The sequence below is a fragment of the Mauremys mutica genome, chromosome 4 (genome assembly GCF_020497125.1).
Source record: "Mauremys mutica isolate MM-2020 ecotype Southern chromosome 4, ASM2049712v1, whole genome shotgun sequence".
Classification (NCBI taxonomy): domain Eukaryota; kingdom Metazoa; phylum Chordata; order Testudines; family Geoemydidae; genus Mauremys; species Mauremys mutica.
In genome coordinates, this window is record NC_059075.1 from 156,147,629 (window position 1) to 156,166,353 (window position 18,725).

The 18,725-nt window shown below is 67.9% G+C and overlaps 1 protein-coding gene across 2 annotated transcripts; it reads right to left on the reverse strand.

The window, feature by feature from the left end:
* Window positions 1-1,115: 1,115 nt before the first annotated feature.
* LOC123370395 (seizure protein 6 homolog) lies at window positions 1,116-17,859 on the reverse strand. 2 transcript variants are annotated; one of them, XM_045016946.1, is made up of 19 exons: window positions 17,776-17,859; window positions 16,760-16,942; window positions 14,824-15,015; window positions 14,188-14,484; window positions 13,897-14,030; window positions 13,579-13,771; window positions 12,837-13,022; window positions 12,549-12,717; window positions 12,088-12,251; window positions 10,905-11,099; window positions 10,027-10,165; window positions 9,482-9,678; window positions 9,053-9,247; window positions 7,036-7,227; window positions 6,524-6,715; window positions 6,064-6,102; window positions 5,072-5,189; window positions 4,662-4,764; window positions 1,116-2,638 (listed from the first exon to the last, which is right to left on the reverse strand). In XM_045016946.1, the coding sequence occupies exons 2-19, from the start codon at window positions 16,827-16,829 to the stop codon at window positions 2,609-2,611; spliced, it is 2,805 nt and encodes a 934-aa protein (XP_044872881.1). In that variant the 5' UTR covers window positions 16,830-16,942; window positions 17,776-17,859; the 3' UTR covers window positions 1,116-2,608. The 2 variants fall into 2 exon arrangements, with proteins under 2 accessions (XP_044872881.1, XP_044872880.1); XM_045016945.1 differs by having other exon boundaries at window positions 6,034-6,102.
* Between the last annotated feature and the right edge of the window lie 866 nt (window positions 17,860-18,725).

Below are 18,725 nucleotides of genomic sequence, written 5' to 3' on the forward strand. Positions count from 1 at the left end.
TGAGAAGACGCCTTTGGAGTAATTAATGAAGACGGCCACAGTAATGATACCTTTGTTGGACGCCATAATCAAGTTCCGCCGGACGTCAGCGAGAGAGATTTGAAAGCACAGGAATCCGCATGAACTCACCACGCTTAATAATCAAGTTAACAGTTAGAACGGGCGCAGCTATGGGGCTCTGTAATGTTTCTATAGGTGCAGCCTCAGTTGGGTATAACCGGGGCCTTTCTGAACTGTGCAAAACAACGTGCTTTGGTAGTATGATGGTAAAATAGGAATCCTAACCAAACATCTCAGCAGGTTGCCACCTTTGCCTCCCAAGCACATGCAAATTAGCACCAAAAAGCCTGGGCTTGCGCCATCCATGATCAGCCCCTCACTACTGCTAAGGGCTGATCCTGTGCAGCATCATGTGGCAGGGAGTTCCACAGGCCCACGCCCTCTACACACTGTAAGCAACCAGCCTGCCCTGAAGAATTGCCCCAGTTCAATCCCGTCGCATAGGGCCCCAAAGTGGTCTGTGCGGATGCCGAGCAGAGCGTGAAGCAGGGCGAGGAGGGGACTGTGCCCCCTCCTCGCCCCCTTTGTGCCTGTGATGAGTCAACTCACCGCTACAGCGTCTCCCCGTGGCCGGCTGTGGCACCGCAGCTCCACCCCGTCCAACGGGCTCCCCGGCGAGCCTTGGTTTACGTCCACCCTTCCACGGTCAGCTCTGGGCCCCTTGCAGCCCTCGCCTCAGGGTGTCCTTATCCCCTTATATGGGGGGCTCAACCCTCCTGCCCCGGTCCCAGCCCAGGGCTGATCGGTACCATCCCCACTGCCGTGGCCCCAGGGCTGGGGAAGGGGCCCCAGGGCCCAGCCACGTGCCTCCGCCCAACCCTCCCTCCTGGGGCCGGCAGGACGGACCCTGATCTCCATCCGGGGGGGTGTCTGGTTGGCTCCGGGCAGCAGGGGATGGGCCATGGGGCTTTGTCTGACCTGGGGGCGCCAGCAGGGCAGGGGACCAGCTGTTTCCTCCGTCAGGCCCCCCAGGCACCAGGAGACGCAGACCCCGCGGCTTTTACAAATGGTGCAGTTTATTTATTGCTCCAAAATAAAAGCGAATGGAAAAACAGGACAATGGGGGGAGGGGGTGGAAAGGGGGGCAGGGGAGGGGGAGGGGCCTAACCCCCCCAGCAGCTCCTCCCCAGGGTCAGCCACCAGGGACCCAGGTGTGTCGGGGAAAAGACGGTTTCCTCCCCCCCCCCCCCCCCCGGGGTGAAAGGCATTTAAAGGGACATAGCAGAGGAATATGTATCCTCCTACAGGTCACTCTTTAAAGGCAATGTCGCTGTCTCCCATCATTTCATTTTGACAATGTCCCTTTAAGGACAAAATGCAGGAGGATATAAATGGCTGTACCCAGCCCTTTAAGAATAACACAGATAGGAGGACACTTTGAATAACATCCCTTTAAAGATAAGTGTCCTCCTGTTTTTTATCCTCAAAGGGGTGACTATAGAAGTCAATATCCCCCCTGCATTTATCCTTAAAGGGATGCTGTTCAACTACATATCCTCCTGTGTTTTAATCCTTAAAGGGGAAAGGGTCAGTTGTAAATATGTTTCAGCCTTAAAGGGATGATGTTTAACTCAGTGTCCTCCTGTCTCTTTTTTGACTCCTTAAAGGGGTGGGTTCAGGGGTATCTATGGGCCAGTATTTTACTCTTAAAGGTAATGATTAAGAACTACGTTTAGCCTTAAAGGAGCATTGTGAAAATAAATGCTCTCCTGCCTCTTTTACCCTCAAAGGGACGAGTTCAGGAGTCACTGTCGCCTGCAGTTTATGCCGAAGAGGAGCGACGGAGAATTGTTTTTACCCTTAAAGAGCTACAGCCTCCTCCCCTGAACGCCCTTGAAGGGATACGGTGTAAAACACGGGAAGGTATTTATTGTTTAAGGGGGTAAATATCCGCTGGCTTTTTCCTTACAGGGAAGGACAGCGTCACAAGGTGGGGGCGGTGGGGGGAGAGGCCTGGTTTGCTATTGGACGGTCTCTCAGGCGGTCCGCTACATGCTCCAGAGCTCTGCGTCCTAATATATTATTGTAGGGTCTCCTGCAAACCCCAAGCTGGCTGCACCCCTTAGTTACTACAGGGCCCCGCGAGCCGCAGGGCTTTGTGCATGGTTACTGCAGGGTGGGCCTACGTTATTGTAGGGTCTCCTGCGAAATCCAGGTTGTCATTGTAGGGTCTCCTGAGAGCCGCAGGGCTGTGTGCACTGGATTGGGATTGTTTGTTAGTGTAGGGTTTCCAACAACATCCAGTTGTTTTTGTAGGGTCGGCAACAAAATAAATAAATAAATAAATAAATAAAATAAACCGGGGGCGGGGTTATAAATTAATGAACTAATTACCGAAGCAGAAAAGTGTGAGCGTTGGCACATGGACCTGGATATGTACAAAGTGGGAGGAGAGGGGAGGTGGGGGGGAGCAAGGCATTCTGGGATGGCGTGAGCAGAGAGATAGGACATGGCCCCTCCTCCACGCGCAGCCCCCCCTTCACCCCCCCGCGTCGTCTCTTCCCTTCAGCAAGACGCCCCCTCGCTCCGGACGGGGGACACGGCCCCGTCAGATGGACACTTCGTATTCCCTGGTGTCCTGGGGGGCAAGATGGGGGAAACAGCGTCATCTGGGGAATCAGAGCCCCCCCATCCGTTCCCATCCCCCCGGCCAACAGCTCCCCCCCCCGCAGCCCCCCCATCCGTTCCCATCCCACCGGCCAACAGCTCCCCCCCACGCAGCCCCCCCCCCGTTCCCATCCCCCCGGCCATCAGCTCCCCCCCACGCAGCCCCCCCATCCGTTCCCATCCCCCCGGCCAACAGCTCCCCCCCCACGCAGCCCCCCCCATCCGTTCCCATCCCCCCGGCCAACAGCTCCCGCCCACGCAGCCCCCCCATCCGTTCCCATCCCCCCGGCCAACAGCTCCCGCCCCACGCAGCCCCCCCATCCGTTCCCATCCCCCCGGCCAACAGCTCCCCCCCATCTGTTCCCATCCCCCCGGCCAACAGCTCCCCCCCCACGCAGCCCCCCCATCCGTTCCCCTCCCCCCGGCCACCAGCTCCCCCCCCCGCAGCCCCCCCCCCCGTTCCCATCCCCCCGGCCAACAGCTCCCCCCCACGCAGCCCCCCCATCCGTTCCCATCCCCCCGGCCAACAGCTCCCCCCCACGCAGCCCCCCCATCCGTTCCCATCCCCCCGGCCAACAGCTCCCCCCCCACGCAGCCCCCCCATCCGTTCCCATCCCCCCGGCCAACAGCTCCCCCCCACGCAGCCCCCCCCATCCGTTCCCATCCCCCCGGCCAACAGCTCCCCCCCACGCATCCCCCCCCATCCGTTCCCATCCCCCCGGCCAACAGCTCCCCCCCACGCAGCCCCCCCATCCGTTCCCATCCCCCCGGCCAACAGCTCCCCCCCATCCGTTCCCATCCCCCCGGCCAACAGCTCCCCCCCACGCAGCCCCCCCATCCGTTCCCATCCCCCCGGCCAACACCTCCCCCCCATCCGTTCCCTTGTCCCCGGCCAACAGCTCCCCCCCACGCAGCCCCCCCATCCGTTCCCATCCCCCCGGCCAACAGCTCCCCCCCCACGCAGCCCCCCCCATCCGTTCCCATCCCCCCGGCCAACAGCTCCCCCCCATCCGTTCCCATCCCCCCGGCCAACAGCTCCCCCCCCACGCAGCCCCCCCATCCGTTCCCATCCCCCCGGCCAACAACTCCCCCCCCCCGCAGCCCCCCATCCGTTCCCATCCCCCCGGCCAACAGCTCCCCCCCCACGCAGCCCCCCCCATCCGTTCCCATCCCCCCGGCCAACAGCTCCCCCCCCACGCAGCCCCCCCCATCCGTTCCCATCCCCCCGGCCAACAGCTCCCCCCCCCGCAGCCCCCCCCCATCCGTTCCCATCCCCCGGGCCAACAGCTCCCCCCCCACGCAGCCCCCCCTTCCGTTCCCATCCCCCCGGCCAACAGCTCCCCCCCCACGCAGCCCCCCCCCATCCGTTCCCATCCCCCCGGCCAACAGCTCCCCCCCCACGCAGCCCCCCCCATCCGTTCCCATCCCCCCGGCCAACAGCTCCCCCCCCACGCAGCCCCCCCCATCCGTTCCCATCCCCCCGGCCAACAGCTCCCCCCCCACGCAGCCCCCCCATCCGTTCCCATCGCCCCGGCCAACAGCTCCCCCCCACGCAGCCCCCCCATCCGTTCCCATCCCCCCGGCCAACAGCTCCCCCCCCACGCAGCCCCCCCCATCCGTTCCCATCCCCCGGCCAACAGCTCCCCCCCCACGCAGCCCCCCATCCGTTCCCATCCCCCCGGCCAACAGCTCCCCCCCCACGCAGCCCCCCCATCCGTTCCCAGCCCAACCCCCCGGCCAACAGCTCTCCCCACACACCCCAATCTCTGTCTCAGCCTGAAGTCCCCTCCTGCACCCTGAACCCCTCATTCCTGGCCCCACCCCAGAGCCCGCACCCTCTCCCACACCCCAACCCCCTGCCCCAGCCCAGGGAAAGTGAGAGGGGGAGACCGAGCGACGGGGAGAGGGGCGGGGGTGGGGAAGGGGGTGGGGCAGGGGGTGTTCGGCTTTGTGCGATTAGGAAGTTGGCAGCCCGACGCCCCGGGGCGACTCACCCCAGCCTCGTAGAGCGGGTTGCTGAAGTCGGACTCCACGGTGATAGGCCTGTAGCTGTGGGAGCTGGAGAACGAGAAGCCGAACAGGGACTTGCCCTGGAACCTGGGACAGAGACGTGGGGGGTGAGAACGACACGGGGGACCCAGACGCACCCCACAAGCGATGGGGCTGCCGCCCCTTTAAGAGTGTCAAGCTCCACCCCCAATGAATATCATTCCACCTTCATTCCAACCCTCCCCTTTAAGACTCCAAAGTCCCGCCCTCAATGACCACCATGTCCCTTTAAGACTCATGGGCCCCACCTCCCAGTGACTAAGTGCACGGACACATTGGCCACACTGCCCCTTTAAGAGCCCCAAGCCCCGCCTCCCAGCTCCCACACCCTCCATCCTCATTGGCTGTGGCTTACCTGGTGTAATAGACATAAATTCCACCAATCAGGAGAATGACCAGGATGATTGGCAGGAAGATCGCCAGGGCGATGTTACCCCCCTCCATCTGGTGGGAGGGGTCTGTCGTCTGGGTGACTGCAGAGACAGGCGGCCAATCAGAGAGGACAAAACCAATGACAAGACAGCATCCCTGTCCCGTTCCCTGCAGCACCCCCTAGTGTCGCACTCGGACCAGCACTGACGGCCAGGGGAGAGCCCCACCCTGCCCCACAGTGCCCCCTGCTGATCTCCCTGCCCCACGGCGCCCCCTGCCCCACAGTGCCCCGCCTCACCCCGCCCCACAGCGCCCCCTGCCGAGCCCCCTGCCCCACGGCGCCCCCTGCCCCACAGTGCCCCGCCTCACCCTGCCCCACAGCGCCCCCTGCCGAGCCCCCTGCCCGACAGCATCCCCTGCTGAGCCTCTGCCCCACAGTGCCCCCTGCCCCACAGTGCCCCGCCTCACTCCGCCCCCTGCCCGACAGCACCCCCTGCTGAGCCCGGGTGCCTCCTGCCGAGCCCCCTGCCCCACAGCGCCCCCTGCTGAGCCCTGGTGCCTCCTGCCGAGCCCCCTGCCCCACAGCGCCCCCTGCTGAGCCCTGGTGCCTCCTGCCGAGCCCCCTGCCCCACAGCGCCCCCTGCTGAGCCCTGGTGCCTCCTGCCGAGCCCCCTGCCCCACCCTGCCCCACAGTGCCCCGCATCACCCCGCCCCCTGCCCGACAGCGCCCCCTGCTGATCTCCCTGCCCCACAGCGCCCCCTGCCGAGCCCCCTGCCCCACCGCACCCCTACCCCACAGCGCCCCCTGCTGAGCCCTGGCTCCCCCTGCTGATCCCATGGCACCCCCACCTGAGCCTCCTGCCCCACAGTGACCCCTACTGAACCCCCCCACTCCCTTCCCCCAGCACCTGCTAGTGAGCCCCCCTGCCCCACGGCACCACCTACTGAGCCCCTTGTGCCTGTAATTTAAATGACCTTCTAGCTTCCGGTCGTCCAGTAACTCCTCATACGCCACTGAGAACAGAGCAGAGAAAGAGTTAGAAGAGACAACCAAGGGGCTGCGGGTCGGGAGTGCGGGGCACCAGCAGGGCTGGGGGGGGCTGCGGGTCGGGAGTGCGGGGCACCAGCAGGGCTGGGGGGGGCTGCGGGTCGGGAGTGCGGGGCACCAGCAGGGCTGGGGGGGGCTGCGGGTCGGGAGTGCGGGGCACCAGCAGGGCTGGGGGGGCTGCGGGTCGGGAGTGCGGGGCACCAGCAGGGCTGGGGGGGCTGCGGGTCGGGAGTGCGGGGCACCAGCAGGGCTGGGGGGGCTGCGGGTCGGGAGTGCGGGGCACCAGCAGGGCTGGGGGGGCTGCGGGTCGGGAGTGCGGGGCACCAGCAGGGCTGGGGGGGCTGCGGGTCGGGAGTGCGGGGCACCAGCAGGGCTGGGGGGCGGTACCTTTGCAGAGGGGCGGCTGGCTGGTCCACTGGGACGGGTGCCCCGGGACGCAGGTGATGGTCACCTCCCCGATGAGCTCGAAGCCCTCGTAGCAGAAGAAACGCAGCGACTCGCCGGCCTGGTAGTGATGCTTGTAGAGCGTCTGGTAGCCGTTCTCGGGCACGCCGGGGTTCAGACACGGCTCGTACTTCACTGCAAGAGAGCAGAGCCCTCGATGCTGCCCCTCACTGCCGACCCGCAGCCCCTCCGCCCAGCCGGTGCCCCTCACTGCCGACCCGCAGCCCCCCCGCCCAGCCGGTGCCCCTCACTCCCGACCCGCAGCCCTGCCGGTGCCCCTCACTCCCGACCCGCAGCCCTGCCGGTGCCCCTCACTCCCGACCCCCAGCCCTGCCGGTGCCCCTCACTCCCGCCCCGCAGCCCCTCCACCCAGCCGGTGCCCCTCACTCCCGACCCACAGCCCCTCCGCCCAGCCGGTGCCCCTCACTCCCGACCCGCAGCTCCCCTGCACTCACAGACACACTTGGGGACGCGGTCGCTCCATTTGGGGGTTCCGGTGTCGCGGTTGTAGCAGGTCAGGGTGCTGCTCCCCTCCACCACATAGCCCTCATGGCAGAAGTACTGGACGTGGGAGCCGATGGAGAAGCGTCGGTCTGAGACGCTTCGCTTCCCGTTGGTGATCTCCCCTGGGTCAGCGCAGTTCACGACTGTGGGGCGAGAACAATGGGGGGAGGGAGCAACACAGTATGAGACACCCAGACACATACTAGGGCTCCCCCAAGTTAGGACAGTGACTCAACCGTGACTTTGGTCTGAAGCACTAAACTGGTGTCAGAAGTGGGATCCCAAGAGTCTGTCATTGGCCTGGGTGGTGGGAGCTGTGACCCCACCCCTGAGATGGTGGCAGGGACCACAACACCATCACTGGTGTGAGATGTAGGACACCCAACCTGGAACTTTGTGGCTAAGGTCCTGTCAGGGTTCCCTCCCCACTCTGAACTCTGGGGTACAGATGTGGGGACCCGCATGAAAGACCCCGAAGCTTATTTCTACCAGCTTAGGTTCAAAACTTCCCCAAGGCACAAATTCCCTTCCCTGCCCTTGGACGGTATCGCTGCCACCACCCAGTGATTAGACAAAACTCAGGGGAAAGAGCACTTGGAGTTCCTACTCCACCCTAATATCCCCCCAAGCCCTTCACCCCCGTTCCTGGGGAGGCTTGAGAATAAACAAGATGAGCACAGACCAACCACGGGGCTTTTTTTAGGACACTAAATAAAAACAATCAGATTTAAAAAAACCCCAAAACACAGAACTTTATTAGAAAGAAAAGCGGTAAAAGCAGCACCTCTGTACAATGAGAATGAAGCTAATCTCACGGGTCGGTCAGATGTAAAACACAGAGGGTTTCCCTCTGGGCAAAACTTTAACGTTACAAAAAGAAAACCAGGAATACGCCTCCCTCTCAGCACAGAGAAATAAAAGTCAGCTAACGCCTTCCCTTGCTAGTACTTACTAATTCTACTGGAGTTGGGTTGCCTGCTTTCTTGATCCGTCTCCTGCAAGCACCCAGAACAGACAGACAAAGCCCCCAGCCCCCCCCAGATTTGAAAGTATCTTGTCCCCTTATTGGTTCTTTGGGTCAGGTGCCAGCCAGGTGACCTGAGCTCCTTAACCTTTTATAGGTAAGAGGATTTTGTGCCTCTGGCCAGTAGGGACTTTATAGTGCTGGATACAGAAAGCTGCTTATCCTTCCCTTTAGATTTGTGACAGGTCCCCTGCAGGAGGGAAGGACGCTCCCCTCTTCCTGTGTCTGAGATGGGATTTGAACTCACAACCTGGCCTCCAGCCCTAGCTGGGGATTTGGTCAATAGTGGTGGTAGAAGTGGGATACCTCACTCCACCAGCCCTGGCCGGGGGGTCTCGTCGTAGGGAGGGGATACTCTCTTGGCACTGTGGTGAGATTCCAACCGGAAAGCTTGGCTCTGAGCCTCAGAGAGAGGCAGGTCCGTCCCTCCTGCTCTCCCAGCATGGGCTCTCCCCAGACAGGGTGAGCCCTAGGATGGGTCTCAGCAATGGGAGTGGACTCCCCGTTTTGGTGCAAAAGGCAGGCACCTTGGCACTGAGCCCCAGCCTGAGGTAGCCTAAGGACTGGTGGCAGTGGTGAGATACCCAGCTGTGCTACTGGTGGCAGCAGTGGGATGGCTGGCTGTGGTGGCCGGGGGACTTGGTACACCTGGCCACTCTGTTGGTGGTACTATGGGATCCCTGATTGTGCCGCAGTAGCAGTGGGGATACCAGGCTACCTTGTTAAGTAGACAAGGGATAATGGGGGATGCGGGGAGGAGATGGCAAGTGAGAAGACAGGAATGAGAGGGACAGAGGGATACCTGGCCGTGCCATTGGTAGCAGGGGTGAGATCCAAACGCAGGCCCATGGGGGTGGGATGCCTGGCTGCACTGTTGGTGGCAGAAGTGGGATCGAAAGACAGCCTATGGAGCTAAGGGTCCCGGGGGGACAGGGGTCACTCACTCTTCTGGCAGGTGGGGGGGCTGTTGCTCCAGGCCAGGTCCCACTGGCAGGTGAGGATGTCGGAGCCCACGATGTCATAGCCTGGTTCGCACTGATAGGTGAGCACCGTGCCCCGGATGGCAGCCGCGTGCGAGGCCGTGCGCCAGCCAAACTCCACCTCTGGCAGCTCCGGGCATGTGTCGTTCCGGGGCACCTCTGGGGACGGAGAGGTGAGGGGGGGCAGGGTTCCCTTCCTGCCACCCCCTGGCCCACACCCTCCTCCAGTCTGGGCCCCCCTTCAGCCCCCCACCCCTCATCTCCTGCTGCCTCAGAGCACCCCCAGTGCTCCTTTCCCCGCCCCCGTTCCCCATCCCCCCTCCATCCGACCCCCTTGTGTCTCCCTGTGATCCCTCCCCCTGCTGCCTCAGTCCCCGCCCCCGCGGGCCCTACCAGAGAAGCGGATGAGGAAGCCCTGGCTGAGGCCGAAGAGGGGGTCGCTGGGGTCCGACTGGAACTGCAGGGTGGCGGCACTGGCCGAGGTGTAGAGGCGGAAGCGGGGGTGGGTGCCCATGTACTGCCCCAGCACCCGGCCCGTCAGGTCCTCGCCGTCCAGCACCGTCAGCACGTCGCTCTTCCGGATGTTCAGGCTGTGCGGGCGGGGGGGGCGTCAGGGGCCCGGAGTCAGACTGGGGCCAGGGGAGCGACGGGGGATTAGGGAGTCGGGGGCCAGGGGAGCGATGGGGGATATTGGTGCCAGGGGAGCGATGGGGGATTAGGGAGTCGGGGGCCAGGGGAGCGACGGGGGATTAGGGAGTCGGGGGCCAGGGGAGCGACGGGGGATATTGGTGGTAGCGGTGGGATACCTGACAGCACAGTTGGTGAGAACAATGGGATGATGGAGGTAAGTGGATCATGACAGAGGAAAGATGGGGGGGGCTGGGCAGTCTGAGAGAGAGGGGGAGGAGCAGGGTCCTCGGGGTGGGGTCGGTACCTACATTTCAACGTCCAACAGGACCCGCTTCTCCTCCTGCACCCGGATATTCCAGACACAGTCCTGGCCTTTGCCATAGCTCTGGGGCCAGTCGGGGGAGAGCACCACACCGGCGGGGTCTGACAGCTCCCCCCCACACAGCGCTGCGGAGAGCACCAGTGTTAACGGGGCTGCGGGTCGGGAGTGAGGAGCACCCGTGGGGGACGGGGGCTGCGGGTCGGGAGTGAGGAGCACCGCGGGGGGCGGGGGCTGCGGGGCGGGAGTGAGGAGCGCACGGGGGCAGGGGCTGCGGGGCGGGAGTGAGGAGCGCACGGGGGCGGGGGCTGCGGGGCGGGAGTGAGGAGCACCGCGGGGGGCGGGGGCTGCGGGTCGGGAGTGAGGAGCACCGCGGGGGGCGGGGGCTGCGGGTCAGGAGTGAGGAGCACCGCGGGGGCTGCGGGTCGGGAGTGAGGAGCACCGCGGGGGCGGGGGCTGCGGGTCGGGAGTGAGGAGCACCGCGGGGGGCGGGGGCTGCGGGTCGGGAGTGAGGAGCACCGCGGGGGGCGGGGCATCCGGTACTGAAGTGAGGAGCACCGGGGGGGCGGGGGCTGCGGGTCGGGAGTGAGGAGCACCGCGGGGGCGGGGGCTGCGGGTCGGGAGTGAGGAGCACCGCGGGGGCGGGGGCTGCGGGTCGGGAGTGAGGAGCACAGCGGTGGCGGGGGCTGCGGGTCGGGAGTGAGGAGCACCGCGGGGGCGGGGGCTGCGGGTCGGGAGTGAGGAGCACCGCGGGGGCGGGGGCTGCGGGTCGGGAGTGAGGAGCACCGCGGGGGGCGGGGGCTGCGGGTCGGGAGTGAGGAGCACCGCGGGGGGCGGGGGCTGCGGGTCGGGAGTGAGGAGCGTTACCTTTGCAGGTGGGCTCGCTCTCGTTCCAATGCGGGTCTGAGGGGTCGACGCACTCGATGGTGGCTGGGCCCTGCTCCAGCACGTACCCGGCGCTGCAGGCGAACTCCACCTGCGCCCCCACCCGGTACAGCGGGTCCGACGTGCTGAAGTTCCCGTGCGCCAGGAACGGCTCGTAGCACCGATCCTCGTCGAAGGCTGCCAGCAGAGGGAGCCAGTGGGAGAGAGAGCAGGGGGCTGTGGTGCCCGGCCTGGCCACCAGGGGGCAGCAGGGGTTGCACTGCCCAGCCTGGCCACCAGGAGGCAGGGTTGGGACAGTGCAAGGGGGCGGGGGGGGCCCCGTGGGGAGCCCAGGGGGCTGGCGGGGGGAAGGGGGGCCCCGTGGGGAGCCCGGGGGGCACGGGGGCCCGGTGGGGAGCCCAGTGGGCTGGCGGGGGGCAGGGGGGGTCCCGTGGGGAGCCCGGGGAGCTGGCGGGGGGCAGGGGGGCCCATGGGGAGCACGGGGGGGGCCACGGGGAGCCCAGGGGGCTGGTGGGGGGAAGGGGGGGCCCGTGGGGAGCCCGTGGGGCCATGGGGAGCCCGGGGGGCTCGGGGGGGGACGGGGGGGCCCCGTGGGGAGCCCGGGGGCGGGCGGGGGGCAGGGGGGGCCGGGGGGCGCCCGGGGGGGGCCATGGGGAGCCCGGGGGCCTGGGGGGGGGAAGGGGGGGCCCCGTGGGGAGCCGGGGGGGCTGGCGGGGGGAAGGGGGGGCCGTGGGGAGCCCGGGGGGCTGGCGGGGGGCAGGGGGGCCCCGTGGGGAGCCTGGGGGGCTGCCGGGGGGAAGGGGTGGCCCGTGGGGAGCCCGGGGGGGCCATGGGGAGCCCGGGGGGCTGGTGGGGGGAAGGGGGGGCCCCGTGGGGGCCATGGGGAGCCCGGGGGGCTGGTGGGGGGAAGGGGGGGCCCCGTGGGGGCCATGGGGAGCCCGGGGGGCTGGTGGGGGGAAGGGGGGGCCCCGTGGGGAGCCCGGGGGGCTGGCGGGGGGAAGGGGGGGCCCCGTGGGGGCCATGGGGAGCCTGGGGGGCTGGGGGGGGAAGGGGGGGCCATGGGGAGCCCGGGGGGCTGGGGGGGGGAAGGGGGGCCCGTGGGGAGCCCGGGGGGCTGGCGGGGGGCCGGGGGGCCCCCGGGGGAGCGCGGGGGCGGGGCTCTCACCCTCGTAGCGCAGCCCCAGGATGAGGGGGGCGCCGGGGCTCTCGGACACGAGCTCCAGGAAGAGGGTCTGGGCGTCGCTCAGGAGGCCGCGCTCCGGCACGTCGTCCATGTCCGAGTCGTAGATCAGGGGGGAGAGTCGGCTGCTGCCGCTGCGGATCACCAGCCTGGGAGGGCGGGGGGGTCAGGGGGCGGGGCCTCTGCCCCACCTCCGCCCGGCCCCCCACCTCCTCTGCACCCCACTTCCACCCGGCCCCCTGCCCCCACCTCCCTCCACACCCACTTTCTGCCTCCCGTGCCCCCCAACTCCCCCCCACCCGCTGCCCCCTCCCCCAGGCCCCCAACGTCCCTCCGCACTCCTGCCCCTCCCCCATCTCCCCTGTACCCCCCACTGGTGTCTCGATCCCCAGCCAGGGTCACTGGCCCCCCCAATCCAGCCCCCCCCCCGATTCCGGCCCCCTCACCGGTCGTTGTCCTCGTCCAGCGCCAGGCGCTCGAAGTGCAGGTGGAGCCGCTGCCCGTCCGGCGCCTCCAGGAGCCAGCGGCAGGTCAGGTTGGCGCCGCGCCCGCCCGGCCCCTCGGGGGCCTCGATGCGGCCGTGGGAGGCGTTCCGCACGGCCCCCCCGCAGGCCGCTGGGGGGAGGGGCAGGGGTGAGGGATGGAGCTGGCCCCCCCACGGGGCTCCCCTGCACCCCCAGTTTCACCCTCCCCCCAGCCCCCAGCCTCCCGGGCCCCTCCCCGGCGGGGCTCACCCACGCAGCTGGGGCTGGCGCCGCTCCAGCGGGGGCGGCTGACGTTGAGGCAGATCAGGGTCTCCTCCCCCCGCAGGCGGAAGCCCAGCTCGCACTTAAAGGTGGCGGCGCCGCCGGGGTGCAGGTCGGTGACGCTCACGTCCCCGTTCTCCGGCCGGCTGGGGAAGCCGCAGCTCAGCAGAAAGGCTGGGGAGGGAGAGACACGGGTGAGGAGAGGAAAACCATTTCCGTCTGGAGGACAAAAACCGGAATAAAATAACTGTCTGGGGGACAAAAAAAAATTACTCTGGAGCTGCCTATTCAAGGGCAGCTGGACGGTGCTGCTTGGCTTCTTAAAGGGGTGGTGCCGTTGGAGGGGAAGAGGAACATTTGTTGCATTTGGCCCCCGTTAAAGGGACGGTGGGAGTCATCTCTCTGTTTGCTCTTAAAGGGACACCACGATTCGCTCCTCCCCTTTAAGGGAACATACATTTGCTCCTCCTCCCCTTGCTCTCTTAAAGGGATGGGGGACTCGCCTGTGTCCGCCTCTTTGCTGGGAGGAGTCATCCCCTTTAAGACAAGGGGGCCTTTCAACCATTCGCCTCTTAAAGGGGCGGCAGCCAACGTAGACTCTTCCTTGTTCAAGGGGCAGAGGAAACAGTCCAATGGCCACCCCTTAAAGGGGCAGGGAAGCACCTACTCCCCCCTCTTAAAGGGATGGTGGAACCGGTCCCCTCCCACCCCTTAAAGGGGCGGCCCTTACCCTGGTAGTGGAACCTGAAGACGCTGGGGGGGGTGGCGTGGTAGCTCTGGAAGTGGATCAGCACCTGATTGGTCGGGCTGCGGATCACCTGACCCTCCACCATCAGGGACTGGTTGGCCAGGACGGCCGGCGTCTCGCCGCCCAGCCCCTCCACGGTGAGGGAGTCGTCCTTGGACAGGTTCAGCGTCTGCACCTGGGGGGGAGCAGGGTCAGCACCAGGCCCCCCCTCACCCCCAACCTCCCCAGCCCCCCGGACTGGCCCCTCCCGCCCCCCAATTGTCCCCCTCCCAGTCCAGCCGCCACCCCTGCCCCCCTTACCTGCACCTCGACCCCGTAGCCCATGTAGACCCGGATGCGGTAGCTACAGTCCAGCCCCCCGTAGGACGCAGCCCCCGCGGAATCCGGGGACTCCACGTAGCCCTCCACCTCCGAGACGCTGTTATTGCAAAGCACTATGGGAAGGGGGAACTGAGTCAGACACACCTGGAATTCCCCCCCGCACCCCGAGCCAGCCAATCCCTGCCCTGGGGCTGGGACCGGGGCCCCCAAGAGGGGAAAGGGCCCTGCTCCATCCCCCGCCCCCCCCCCAGCCAGCCCCTGAAGCCTCACCGGGCGCGTGCACCGTGGTGATGGTCGTCGTAGTGATGAGCGTTGTCGTGGTTTCCTCATCGCCCTCGGGGACGTAGGTTGTCATGGCAACATGCCCCCCCTCATCGCCCCCCGCGGGAGGGGGCAGCAGGCGAAGGGGGGCGGCGGTGGAGCCCGGGGGGGTGGTGAGGAAGCCGGGGCCCCCCGAGGCGGCGGGCTGGGGGGGCAGCACCGCCGTGGTGAGCGGGGAGGCCGTGTCTGTGCCGAGGACCCCGGGGTCCAGGCGCTGGGGGGGCGACAGCGAGGCCGGGAGGCTGCCTGAGGAGAGAGGGGGGCAGGCGGTGAGAGCAGCCCAGCCCCCACCCAACTAGCCCCCATCTCCACTTGTCTCCCCCAACCCGCCACCAAGCCACCCCACTGCTCCTGAGCCCCCACCCCTCTCCCCCAATCCTCCCCCAGCCCCCCTGCCCCATGTATGCGACCCTCCCCAACCTCCTTCTCCTCCCCCATTGATCCCACCCACTTTCCCCGAGAGCCGCCCCCACCCCCAATTTCCCACCCTCTCCCCCAGCCACTCCCAACCCCCCCACAGAACAGCCCCCACTCCAGTGAGTGTCCCCCCCCAGTGCCCCCTCACACAGCGGAGGGGGGACTCACCGGGGAGGGGCTCGGCCTGCCCCAGAAACTCCTTCTTCAGCAGGACACCCTGCAGCAGCTCAGACAGACCCTCGGGGACCCCAGGGGGAGGCGCGGAGCCCCCCAGGGCTGAGCCGCTGGCCTGGACCCCCGGCAAGGAGACTTCCAGCTGTGGGGAGGGGGTCACGGGCGACACATCCTTCAGCGGCAGCCCTGCGAGGAGCGAGGGGTTAAACAAGACAGAGACCCCGCAGCCCTGTTGGTGCCCCTCACTCCCGACCCGCAGCCCCTGCCAGCCCAGCCCTGCCCCCCCAACTCTGCCGGTGCCCCTCACTCCCGACCCGCAGCCCCTGCCAGCCCAGCCCTGCCCCCCCCAGCACTGGGGTGCCCCTCACTCCCGACCTGCAGCCCCCCCAGCCCTGCCGGTGCCCCTCACTCCCAACCCGCAGCCCCTGCTAGCCCAGCATTGGGCCCAAGAGGACTGAGGGTCAGGAGTGAGGGGCACCAGCAGAGCTGGGGGGGGGCAGGGCTGGGCTGGCAGGGGCTGCGGGTCGGGAGTGAGGGGCACCAGCAGAGCTGGGGGGGCAGGGCTGGGCTGGCAGGGGCTGCGGGTCGGGAGTGAGGGGCCCCAGCAGAGCTGGGGGGGCAGGGCTGGCCTGGCAGAGGCGGCGGGTCGGGAGTGAGGGGCACCAGCAGAGCTGGGGGGGCAGGGCTGGGCTGGCAGGGGCTGCGGGTCGGGAGTGAGGGGCACCGGCAGGGCTGGCAGGGGCTGCGGGTCGGGAGTGAGGGGCACCGGCAGGGCTGGGCTGGCAGGGGCTGCGGGTCGGGAGTGAGGGGCACCGGCAGAGCTGAGGGGGCTGGGCTGGCAGGGGCTGCGGGTCGGGAGTGAGGGGCACCGGCAGGGCTGGGCTGGCAGGGGCTGCAGGTCGGGAGTGAGGGGCACCGGCAGGGCTGGCAGGGGCTGCAGGTCGGGAGTGAGGGGCACCGGCAGGGCTGGCAGGGGCTGCAGGTCGGGAGTGAGGGGCACCGGCAGGGCTGGCAGGGGCTGCGGGTCGGGAGTGAGGGGCACCGCTGTGTCTGTCTCCCACATGCGCGGCTGGGCTGCCGTGACGAGCCGGCTGTGACAGCTCCGGCCCGCGGGGCGCAGGCGGGTGACAGGCCTGGGCAGCTGCCGGCCAGACGCTAATTGCTCGGAATGTGGCGCATTAGAGGATGCGGCTCTCGAACGGGATCCCTGCCCAGACCCAGCGCCTGACACGACCCAGCCTCTGCCCCCGATGGGAGCTGGCGCCCCCTGGAGGGAATGGCCCCTGCCCCTCCCCCCCCAGCGAGGCCCCCCCCGCCCCCCCCAGCGAGGCCCCGCCCCGGCGCTCCCCAGAGGGGACCGGCCCGAGGCGCCCGGCCCAGGAAGGAGAGTCCTGGATCCAGTGGAAATTGCTCGGGAATTAGGAGGGAAAATCGAGGCCCGGACACCTGGGTTCCTGCCCCTTGTCTGGGGGCAAGAGCAGAACCGCCCCCACTCGCCCCCAGGCCACAGCCTGTGGCACGGCCCCTGCTCAGCCCCCAGCACCCCCGCAACGCCCATCCCCCGGCGCCCTGCAGCGAGCATGGGGGGCGCTGCCTGGGCTGTGCTGGGGGCCCCGGTGGCTCTGTGCCTAGTGGGGGGTCTGGCACCCGCAATTATAGTGAGTCACCGGTTCACTAGCCCCCCTCGCTCCTGCCTTTGCCTCCCCACCCGGCCCCCCCCACCCCCAATCCCGGCCCCCCCGACCCCCCAATCCCGGCGCCCCAATCCCGGCCCCCCCGACCCCCCAATCCCGGGCCCCCCAGGCCCCCAATCCCGGGCCCCCCGACCCCCCAATCCCGACCCCCCCGCCAGCCCTGCGCACAAAGAGCCGGTGGCATCTCCCCCCCCGCAGCCCCAGATCTCTGCCCCCCCCCGCCCGCGGCCCCTCACCTCGCAGCAGGGGCGCCGAGCCCAGCAGCAGCAGCAGGAGGCAGGAGGCGGCCGGGCCGGAGCAGCCCATGGCGGGTCCCTCCGACCTGCGAACCCCTTTTCTGGCGCTTTCTTCCCGGCGGGGGGGGGGCGGGGCTGCGCTTCGAGGCGGGGGCACCGGGCGCGCAGGAGGCACCTGCTCCTCTGCAAGGCAAAAGCGAAGCGGGTTTGCTGCAAACTGCCCGCGGCAGCTCCCGCCCCCCCTTATTCCGCACAGCCAGAGCCCCCCCCGCCTTATTCCGCACAGCCAGAGCCCCCCCCGCCTTATTCCCCACAGCCAGAGCCCCCCCCGCCTTATTCCGCACAGCCAGCGCCCCCCCCCGCCTTATTCCGCACAGCCAGAGCCCCCCCCGCCTTATTCCGCCCAGCCCGAGCCCCCCCCCGCCTTATTCCGCACAGCCAGAGCCCCCCCCCGCCTTATTCCGCACAGCCAGAGCCCCCCCCGCCTTATTCCGCACAGCCAGAGCCCCCCCCCGCCTTATTCCGCACAGCCAGAGCCCCCCCCGACTTTTTGCGCACAGCCATAGCGCCCCCCCGCCTTATTTCGCACAGGTATAGCCCCCCCCCCGCCTTATTCCGCACAGCCAGTGCCCCCCCCGCAGCACACGGCTCTGCCCCCCCCCGCCGCTGGCCTGCTCCCCCGGCAGCCCCCGTCACGGCCCCCCCCGGCGCTCACGGCGCTGGCCTGCCCCCCCCCCCCCGCCGCACACGGCGCGGGCGTGCCCCCCCCCCCCGCCGCCCCCGGCACCGCCCCCCCCCCCCCCCCCCCCCCACGGCTCGCCCCCCCCCCCGCAGCCCACGGCTCGCCCCCCCCCCCGCAGCACACGGCGCTGGCCTGCACCCCCCCCCCCCCCGCAGGAAGCCAGGTTTCCAAGGCTCTGCTCTTTGGCAGGCTCCATCCCTCCCTGGCTGTCATCCGGGCGCCACATTTCCCTGCAAGCCGGATGCCCCAGGGAGCCAAGATTTCTGCTGCTCACCTGCACCCCCGGCCCAGGGGTGTAACTCTGCAGGGTGAACCCCCTGGGTCCTTCCCTTCGTCACCGCAGCCGCTGGAGGCCCCTGCCCGCTTGCCAGCGGAAACGCCTCGGTTCTGGGCACCAGCCGCCTCCGTCTTCTGAATGCAAACCCCAGTGCACTCCCCCCCCCCCCAGTCAGCTACCGATAGTGCAGCAGAAACGCCACGTTCCCACCCGGTGCCATGCAGGAGACACCTCCGGGCCTTTGGCCAGGTCTCTGCAATCAAAGGCAGCCACTGCGAAGCCGTGCAAAGCCCTGGTGCGACGGTCACACCAGGCCGGGCGCTGGCTTTCGGCCCTGCCGAGGGCAATCCGTGCGGCTGGCGCATTTGCCGGCGGCAGAGGTGGGCTCCCTGGACAGGGCGGCAGAAGAAACGCGCCGGCTCCCCCCGGATGGTTTGGCAAAACGAATCCGAGTCAGGATCCCCTTCGGCTCCAGGTGCAAAGCCCAGCCTTGCCACAGGGCTCCAGGAACCCGCCCCCCCGCACAGGACCCTGATCTGCAGCCCCCTCACGGCCCCATCTGCCCCTCCCCCGTTCCCCCACACCAAGGCCAGACCATGTGCACCACGTGCCCTGTAGGACCACAGCAGAGAGGAGCCCAGTGAGATCCCCAAATTCAGCCCCCCAAGATTGACCCTCTCAAATCCCCGCCTGCCCCCCAGCATTGACCTGCTCTGTCTGATGGGGATGAACGGGGACGTTCTGCCGGGGCCCCCCGTGTCTCTCTGGGGGAGGCAGCCGCCCCGGCGTACGTGACTGGAGCAGTGAGGCCTCTCTGGGCTGGTGGGCCAGGCCCCGGCAGCTCTCAGGCGATTTGTCCTCTCTCCAGTGGTCGCCGCCGAGCTCAGGACTTGCTTTTCTGTACCAGCCATCAAACCATTCATGGCCCGGCTCCTAACTCCCATTGC

Bases quoted from the DNA above. Each gene is read 5' to 3' on its own strand.
- LOC123370395 (XM_045016945.1), bottom strand. From the start codon at position 16,829: ATGGGCTGCTCCGGCCCGGCCGCCTCCTGCCTCCTGCTGCTGCTGCTG. The intron at 14,485-14,823 runs GTGAGTCCCCCC...CTCTCTCCTCAG, and splicing joins GCAGGCCGAGCCCCTCCCCG to GCAGCCTCCCGGCCTCGCTG. The intron at 9,248-9,481 runs GTAGGGCCCGCG...CTCCGTCCCCAG, and splicing joins CTTCCTCATCCGCTTCTCTG to AGGTGCCCCGGAACGACACA.